Source organism: Neoarius graeffei, chromosome 18 (genome assembly GCF_027579695.1).
Source record: "Neoarius graeffei isolate fNeoGra1 chromosome 18, fNeoGra1.pri, whole genome shotgun sequence".
NCBI lineage: Eukaryota > Metazoa > Chordata > Actinopteri > Siluriformes > Ariidae > Neoarius > Neoarius graeffei.
In genome coordinates, this window is record NC_083586.1 from 21,420,134 (window position 1) to 21,429,991 (window position 9,858).

General features: G+C 42.9%; 1 protein-coding gene across 1 annotated transcript in view; it reads right to left on the bottom strand.

Annotated features, from left to right (window-relative positions):
- slc5a10 (solute carrier family 5 member 10) overlaps positions 1–9,858 on the bottom strand; it is a 107,403-nt gene that overhangs the window by 62,306 nt on the left and 35,239 nt on the right. The window contains exon 7 of the mRNA XM_060898541.1: positions 6,278–6,483. Coding sequence (XP_060754524.1) covers positions 6,278–6,483 — 206 coding nt within the window. The remainder of the gene's footprint in view (positions 1–6,277; positions 6,484–9,858) is intronic.

Consider the following 9,858-nt stretch of genomic DNA (forward strand, 5'->3'; position numbering starts at 1 on the left):
TATTGTTTCACTCATCCTCGTGCTCACGATTAAAGGTTCTGACTGCAAAGTTAAATTCTGGGCAAAATGTTCCACTTCTATTGCTGTTGGAGTTTCGAGATGTTTCGCTGCTGCACACACCATGTATCCTGCGTGGAAATGTTTTGCAGAGATTAAACCCGTCCCGCATTTTACAGGGTGTCCGCGGAGTCTAAAAAAGTCTAGAATTACACATTTTCAATTTTAGGCCTAAAAAAGTCTAAAATACAGAGATATTTTGCACTGTTGCTCTAAAATCTCATTTGGGTAATTTAAGACCTAGGTTACGTGCAGAATTATTCTGCACGTAGAAAATCTTCCCGGAAGTTCCTTTCAGCACCTAGATGTCACCCAGGATTGGTTGGCATCTCGGTGCTGAAAGGAACTTCCGGGAAGATTTTCTAGTTTCGGTTGTGTTGCCAGATTGGGTGGTTTTAAGTGCGTTTTAGCGGGTTTTGAATATATTTTGGGCTGGAAAACGTCAGCAGTATCTGGCAACACTGCGGAAGATTTCCTAGCTCTGGTTTACAGCGCTGACTCAGTTCGTGCAATCGCTGGTGTTGCGTAGGCTACCGTGTAAGCGCCGTCAATTTCAGCGACAAATTAAAAATGGAAGCGGACGAATTGGTTCCTAAAAGAACTAGTAAGGGGTCAGTTAAACATTCAGTTCAAAAGTGTGCAAAGAGAAAACTGATGTTTTGCAGATCTCTCTCTTCTCTCCCTCAATCTCTCTCTCTATTGTGGATGTTCCAGTGGTTCTCAGTAGTCAGGTTAATAGCTTGGAGATCTATTTTTTAAAATAATTTAATGAAAGAGCACTTTTCTTATTTAGGCTAAATGTCTCTCTCAGTGTTGAGCTGCACTTTATTGAGTCGAGCTCTGAGCAGCTCTGTATTGTTTTGCCCCTTTGTTGCAATTTTCAAGATTGTTTTTGCAGTTTGTGCCACATCTTTGTTGAATAAAAATAGTCTTATTTCAATTCAATTGTGATTAATCACGAACATGAAAATTTAAAATGTGTTGTTGAAAACCACCTGTAAAGTTAACCAAGAATGTTATTTAATCTGCAGGGATTGTAGTGAAAACAGTAAAGAGTAAAAGTTAGATTTCATGGGGTCCTTTACGCTACGTTCACACTGCAAGGCTTAATGCTCAATTCCGATTTTTTTGTGAAATCCGATTTTTTTGTGAGGTCATTCACATTAACAAATATATGCGACTTGTATGTGATCCTCAGTATGAACGAAAAGCGACCTAAAAGTGTTCCGCATGCGCATTGCAGGATACGATGACGTCACACGCAGTGAGCATGGCCAGTGTTTACGGAAGTAAAACCGCCCGGTTGCGGTATGACCCATCCAATCTAGCTTGAATAGCTGCATCACCCCAAATGGAAATCAGCTCCCTAACCTCTGCGTCCTTCCATTGAGAAGATTCAGAACCTTCACAGCCCGAAGCGTCCCTCGCATTGATGTCATGCGCAGGGGCGCAGATACGTTTTTTGAACTGGGGGGGGGGACAAAAAACTGGGGGGGACAAAGCTGCCAGCAAACCAACCCCAACCCCGATATGCCTGTCAAACTTGTTGTGGGTTACTATAGCAACCAAGCTTGAGCTCGCAACCTGTGCAGTCTGCGCAGCTCAACCAACCGAATATCAGTCTTTGTTTTATGTGAGTTGTTGCAACTATGTATACACTGCCGTGCACCTCAATAAACCGAATGGTAATTAGTCTTTTGATTTTTCCGTGAGGTTTGCCTTATGCAAAGTGGGGGGGGACCGAACGAAGTGAATTTAAATCTGGGTGGGACAAGTCCCACCCGTCCCACCCTCTATCTGCACCTGTGATTATGCGCCATGTTGTTGTAACTTTTTTTGAGAGACCCGCCGCCTACTTCAGCGCAGAATAGTGACGTTTGTGGCTTGTTGATGACGTGTAAGTCGGATGAATGCGACCTGGCGGTTCAGACTGAAGTCGCATATGAAAAGAGCGGATAGGAATCGGAATTAGGACCACATATCCAAACGGCCTGGGTCGGATTTGAAAAAATCGGATCTGTGTCGTTCATATTGTCAATAAAAGATCGGATACAGGTCACATATGGGCGAAAAGATCGGATTTGAGTCACTTCAGCCTGCAGTGTGAACGTAGCCTTAGAGGAGATTTAAATATATCGAGATGTATATCGTGTATCGTGAAATGGAGAAAATGTATCGGGGTATTCATTTTTTCCCATATCGCACAGCCCTATTGTCATGGTTTGTAGCAAAATGAGCAAATGCAAGTTTAACGACTGCTGGCTTGAACACAATGATTTCGTAGACTGGTTAAAACGTGTACCAAACAATCCGTTTGAGGCGTACTGCACATTGTGCAAGGAACACTCAAACTCGGCACCCTGGGTGTAAAGGCACTGGAATCGCACGCGAAAGCGGAGAAGCACCAGGCTGCCCATAAAAGTCTGCAACATTCGCATGCCATCACTCAATTTTGTTCACCGTTGTCAGGTCCAAGCACATCTCGGGACGGTGTATCAGCTAACTCCGTGCAAACTGTAACGTTACAACGCACAAACCGTACGGAATCGAATGCCTCATCCTCAAGTGATTTGTGGAATGTCTTTGGCTCCACTGCAACTTAGTTCCTCATTAATGCAAGCGCGCACCCTAGGGATGTAATGAGTTCATTGGTGAATGATGATAAATTTTGTTATTTCGAAAGTAATTCAGGCTCTCCCAATTTTCTTTTTTTTTTTGTGCGGCATAAGTCTTAAATTTAACCTGTTATGGTCTTAAAAAGGTCTTAAAAAGTCTTAGATTGAACTTGTTCAAGCCTGCAGACACCCTGATTTTAGGATTCCAGAGATTGCCGAAGCAAGCGAGCAGCAACATCACGTGGCCACCGTGGAGCGTGCCTGACCTGCTTTTAACCAAAACAAGTCGGCATGGCGGACGCTGTTCTCCCACCAGCAGAAAAAAAAAAAGGAAGGCCTGCTTAGTGAGTGCAACTGCGAGATAGAGCAAGGTTAGATGATGTCATTTTTCTGGACAGATAACTAAATCATTCTAACTAGCACTGAGCTATCTCCGCCTGAGAATGCATGGGCTGGACTCCATGGCAGCGAGTATGGAGTTATACACATAATGTTTTGATCTTGCAGAGAAAGAAACGATAACACAAAAGCAGTAACAGAGAAAAGATGTATTCGTCTTTTGTTTCACGGCTCTATTTACGAACGAATGTCAACCACAAATTGCATCCCTGTGACTCAAAAGTCTCCGAGGTCGATGCAGAGTCGCAATGTTTTCCGCGCGTCGCTGTCTTGGTGTGACGCAGTTCCATCGTTATGCTAATCAGTTAAAGCTCCTCGCGTTTGGCTGTTTCTGTAGAGCCGTACTGTTTACCTCAAGAGATAGGAAAACAGTCCCAAAATGGAGAAAAGCAACCTTCAGGACATCAAAATCATCACATTGTGTCCGCATGATACTGTTCTTGCAAGACATCGGGAAAACGCCATGCACAACTTAAAAAAAATAATAATAATTTTTTTTTTGGAAAGTTTCAGATGACTTTGCAGTCAGTACCTTTTTAAAGACACTGTTTAAAGGGCTGATGACACGAACATGACTCTATGCAATTTCTTAAATAAACTATTCAACATGGCAAACATGTTAGATTTCTGTTATAATTACGTGAAAAGAAGCTGTTGTTACGCGAATATCCAACTTTTAATTGCACAGCGCAAGAAAACTGGGTCCGTGGCTCGCGGCCATGTTGTGACGTCAGCGGAAGAACACGCTGCGGTTCACTGGCTGTTCTACTCTGGTTCTACTCAATGGAAATGGCGCATGAAAACGCCGGTGAACTCTCTAGTGCTAGCTCTTCCTCTTCTGGGAGTCTAGAATTGTGTTGATCTCTTCCGAATAGAATCTATGATAGCCTACCCTCTTTACTCTTTGCCTCTCGTTGCTAGGCGGCAGTTACATGAAAGCCGCAAGCTTTCACAAGCAAATACATGACTGATATCACGCCGACTTTATGATTACATTTATGATTATCATGTAGAATCTATAGCTCTACGTACCTTTATCTTATGTCGTTTCACAACACATGTTCTGACAGGAGGACTGTCTTTGGATCCGGCATAGCTACTAGTAGACCCCCTCCGGAATACTGGCAGTGTTGCCAGATTGGGAGGTTTCCCGCCCAGTTGGGCAGTTTCAAGTGCATTTTGGTGGGTTTTGAACATATTTTGGGCTGGAAAACTTCAGCAGTATCTGGCAACAGATCTGGCAACAGATACTGCTGACGTTTTCCAGCCCAAAATATGTTCAAAACCCACCAAAATGCAATTGAAACCACCCAACTGGGCGGCAAACCTCTCAATCTGGCAACACTGTGTAGGCACTGCTGATGGTAGTAACACACGTTTGTGCTGAACTGAACACCCAAGAGATTCTTTTAAGCTGGGAAGGGTGTCAAAACAATCCAAATCGAAGTGTTCAGAGCACAGGACGGATGTTGGTGAGGGCTCCCACTTGTCACGAGTGCGCCTGACTTGCTTCACCCACTTCGCATGCAGCTCGGGATCTCTGGGAAACTTGAATAAACTTACCCCATCCTTGTGGGTTTTGGAGCAAAAGCCGGCAACACAACGCAAAGGCATAATAAATATATAATAATGTCTAATAAAAATACTAATAATGATAAACTGAACACCTGTCGCATCAACAACAAACTGGTAAGTGAGGAGGAAGGTTCTTTCGCTGACGTCATATAGCTCCTCCTCCTCTTTCGTCTCCTGGGTGCTGCAGCCCCGTCAAATTTGCCCAAATAGCCACGTTTTTTATCATAACTTGTAAAATAGGCGCCTTCGTGAATTAATATATGGATCATCGGGAATTACTTTTTATGTTATAAAACATCGCCAAAGATGTCAAAAACGTGTCATCAGCACTTTTAAGCAGCATAAAAAGTTACTTCATATGGTTTCTTGACGTCGGACAGGAATTAAAGTAGCTTTTTTTTTCAGAGGCAGACTTTTTTTTGTTTTCCCTGGGATTTGGAATGAGGTGGAAAGATATATATATTTTTTTTAACCTGATTGACTTGATTTCTTTGCCGATAGCTAGCCCTTGCTAAGTTTAAAGGACAACTGTCTGTTTTCACAGCGGTTCTTGCCTCAAAGCTACAACATTTACTGTCTTAAATCTTTTTTTCTTAATAGATTTTCAGAAGGTTCACTTTTCCACAGTTAAATTTAGCTGCCTAATGTAACCTGAAAGGAAATGATATAACCTGCTAACGAGCATTAGTCAGCAAACTAGCAATCTTGCAACATACACGCCATAGAAACTAGTTCTACATATGACTTTGTGTGAAAAATATAATTGCCTGTATCTGTAATGTTACCTGTGCAAGTTCCTGACCTAACATTTAGTTAGTAAACGAGAAAACTTGCTCAGTGTTGGTGCTGTAATGTAAGCTGAAATGCTAGCAAGCAATTGTGAGTTAAGGTATAGGTGTTAATGTTCCATAGTAAAAGGTCGTGTGTGTGTGTGAGAGAGAGAGAGAGAGAGAGAGAGAGAGAGATGCCCCTTTTCCACCAGGGCTGGTTCGGGGCCAGTGCTTAGTTTGGAACCGGGTTTTCTGTTTCCACTGACAAAGAACTGGCTCTGGGGCCAGAAAAACCGGTTCCAGGCTAGCACCAACTCTCTGCTGGGCCAGAGGAAAGAACCACTTACGTCACCGGGGGGCGGAGTTGTTAAGACCAACAACAATAGTAAGACCGCCAAAGCCGACATAACACCGGCTAACGTTAGCTCATAACAAAGGCTAACATAACCATCTCACATTCAGTGTAAGTAAGAGTCAAAACGTTATGTTATTACCTGTCTCCTAGAACGTAATCGCCGTCCACTCAAAACCTGTCGATCAACACAAACATACTGGATCTGCCGTTTTCTGATCCCAGTGAAGCACCGTAAAGCCAGAAGCAGCAGCTGTACAAGCGCGAAGTCATCCATTATTGTTGTTGTTGCTTCGATGTTCGCAGCAAGGTTTATGCAAACGCAGCGACGTAATGACGTGGCTCCCTTTAGCACCCCGAGCTATGGAAAAGCAAACTGGTTCTCAGCTGGCTTGCAAGTTGAACGAGTTGTGAACCAACACCAGCACTGGCCCCGAACCAGCCCTGGAACTGATTTGGTGGAAAAGGGGTAAGCGAGAGAGAGAGAGAGAGAGAGAGAGAATGTTTACCTGATCGGTACACCAGTACCAGGTAGCCAGGATGGTTAATCCAAGCGTCATTCCAGGCCAAGGCAGGTCTCCATGCACTGGATCTCGGAACAGGTGCATGGCATCAGGTCGCGGCAGGTGGCATGTCGTGTTTGGGATTATTTTTGATGGCATGGCCTGGAGGTACACACTCTCCAACTTGCCATAACCACCGATCTCGTTGAACGCTAGATCAAACAGGAAGTAAACTCCTGTTAGAACGGTACAAAAATATATGCAGGCTCAACCCAGTATCATGGTTCTTGGGGTATCCTGTTATTCTAATTACAACTTATTGTACAAAAACAGAGGATACACTGCTGTGAATAAGTATCCCCTCCCCCCCCATTTTTTTTTTTGTAGTCTTTCCACCTCGAGCCTAAGTCATGAATCTCTACAAAATAATTTAAAAATAAAAATAGTAACAGTTGCGACTGTGTAAATTTTCACTCCTGTTGCTGAAAATCCCCTAAGTTAGTTCTGGTGCAACCAGTTCCCATCATAAGTCACATAATTGAAGCTTGAACTTAGCTGACCTGCATGCAAATAGTGTCATCTGATCTCTATATAAAGAACCCAGTGCTTGTTAGAAAACCTACATGAACAAACAGCACCATGAAGTCGAAGGTGCTTTCAAATCATGTTCTGGATATCAATCATGGCTTGGTGCTTAAAAAAAAAAAATCCCAAACTTTATAAACAATAGAAATGGAAAGAATATAGCACAACTGTGACCATGAGGAGGCCGTCCACCAAAAATCAGTGACTGGGTAAAGAGAAGCAGCAAAGAGGCCAAGGGTAACTCCTGAAACAGTTGGAAAGAAGCCATATGAAATCCTGTTTGGAGTTTGCCAAAAAGCATATTTGAGACTCAGTAAACATGTAGAGAAAGGTTCATGAACTTTTTGGCCATGATGCAGAGTGCTACATAAATTTGGTGGAAACCCAACAATCTGTGAAGCATGGTGGTGGGAGCATCATGACGTGGGGATGCTTTTCATCAGCAGGGATTTGAAATCAGGACAAGGTTGGAGCCAAATACCGGGAAAGCCTTGAAGAAATGATATTTCAGGCTTCAGGAGACTTGAGATTGGAGCTGGAGGTCAAAGATTAGATGTACAAAGCTGATGGAGATATTCCAGAAGAGCAGTAATCACAGCTAAAGATGGTTCTACCAAGTATATACTACCGTTCAAAAGTTTGGGGTCACCCAGACAATTTAGTGTTTTCCATGAAAAGTCACACTTTTATTTACCACCATAAGTTGTAAAATGAATAGAAAATATAGTCGAGACATTTTTCTGGCCATTTTGAGCATTTAATCGACCCCACAAATGTGATGCTCCAGAAACTCAATCTGCTCAAAGGAAGGTCAGTTTTATAGCTTCTCTAAAGAGCTCAACTGTTTTCAGCTGTGCTAACATGATTGTACAAGGGTTTTCTAATCATCCATTAGCCTTCTGAGGCAATGAGCAAACACATTGTACCATTAGAACACTGGAGTGAGAGTTGCTGGAAATGGGCCTCTATACACCTATGGAGATATTGCACCAAAAACCAGACATTTGCAGCTAGAATAGTCATTTACCACATTAGCAATGTATAGAGTGGATTTCTGATTAGTTTAAAGTGATCTTCATTGAAAAGAACAGTGCTTTTCTTTCAAAAATAAGGACATTTCATAGTGACCCCAAACTTTTGAACGGTAGTGTACATCTACACCCAGGGGGATGATACTTTTTGCAACCAAAGAAAGTCTGCTTTTTTGTTTGTTTTTTTGTTTAATTAGTGAAATGCACTTTCAAATGTTTGACGATGTGTCAATCAAATGCTAAATGTGTCTCGTCTGCGTCTCAGTTCATGTATGCAAAATGGTGCGTATGACTTCCTGGGTCTTGGATGAGGCATGTTAGCAACGGCTACCAAATGGGAAGGATGGATGGTAGCTGTTGCTAACATGCCAAGGCATGCTTCCTCTGCAGAGTGGTAACTGGTGGGTGGGAATTGGCCAAGACTTAAAAATCTCAATTAAATTAATTTCAATTCCAGGTTGTAATGTGTATATGGAAGGGAAGCCATGGCCTAATGGTTAGAGAAGCAGCTTTGGGGCTAAAAGGTTGCCGGTTCAATTCCCTGGACCAGCAGGAATGGCTGAAGTTCCCTTGAGCAAGGCACCTAACCCCCAACTGCTCTCCATACTCTGGGTATGTTGCATGTTACTCTGGATAAATGCCATTAATGTAAAAAAAACCCCCCACAACTAGAAATACCGTATAAGTTCAATAGGGTGAACAGGCTTGTCTGACTCATGCCCTAATTTTAAGGACTCATGATTCGACTTGGACTTGAGCACTGATTACTCGGACTCGGAAAATGGAGACGAGGACTCGGATTTTTTCTTTATTTTTTGCAACATGCCATAATAATTTGGCATAAGATATTTATATCTATATGAATTTTGCACTAATTTCGTGCAAGAGTGTCACACCTGCGCGCCTTGGCGTGTCCATCAGATAGATTCTCGGGCGCGTTCCGGTCAGCGCACGTGCCAAGCGGACTCTCGTGCACATGCCATAAACGACTCACACCTGCACAGGACTAAGGCGCAATCAGCGCACCTATATAAAAACTGTGAAAACACACTTATTTTGCGAAGTATTGAGTTGTGTTGCTGACACATTACCGAGTGTTATTATCTCGCCCAGGACGGAGTCCATCGGGGGCAAGGTATTGTTTTCGGTGGGGTTTCTTTGTGTGTTTGTTAATGATATTATCAGAAAACAGCTGGATCAATCTTCATGAAACTTTCAGGATAGATGAGCGTTGGTCCCAAATAGAACCTCCAATATTTTGAGGGTCATCTAGTCAAGGTCACTAAAAAGGTCACCCCACCCCCCACCCCCCCCAAAAAAAAAAAAAAAAAATCCTCCTTCAGCTTCATTCAGGTGTGCTCCGATTTGGCTGAGAGCAGTACGGTGTGCAAATAAGAATCAGGACAATGAAGTATTTTCACACACAAGGTCAAAATCAAGGTCACCAAAAAGGTCAAAATTGTTTTTTCGCGATATCTTCCTTCATATGCATCATACCGGTAAGTGCTACCAGGTGAGGTTTGTTTTGTCTGGCAACACTTATTTCCTTGTTTGGGTTCCTGATCCCTGATATCCTCTTTCACGTCTTTTGGTTCTGCCGAGTCTACTATGGCCTGTTTGTGCCTCGCTCAACCTGTTGCCTGTTTCAGCGTTTTACGATTTTGCCTGCCGTTCTGGATCGTTTACCTGTCTTCACTTGTATTAATAAACACACCTTCTGCACTTACATCCGTCTCCCAACCATCTCTGACAGAATACTTCACACTCCCTGATAAAGAGAAGCACATTCACCTGTTCATACGTCATGTTCAGGAACAAACTAATGTTAATGGCGCTGAAACAGCCACCGTCGCATGGTGCAGTTGGAGTCTTGGACTCTACTCTGATCAAGAGTGGACTCTACTCGTGTGTGTAATTTTTAAATGGCTTGGACTTGAACACTAGGGCCTCGAGACTAGACTCAGACTCGAG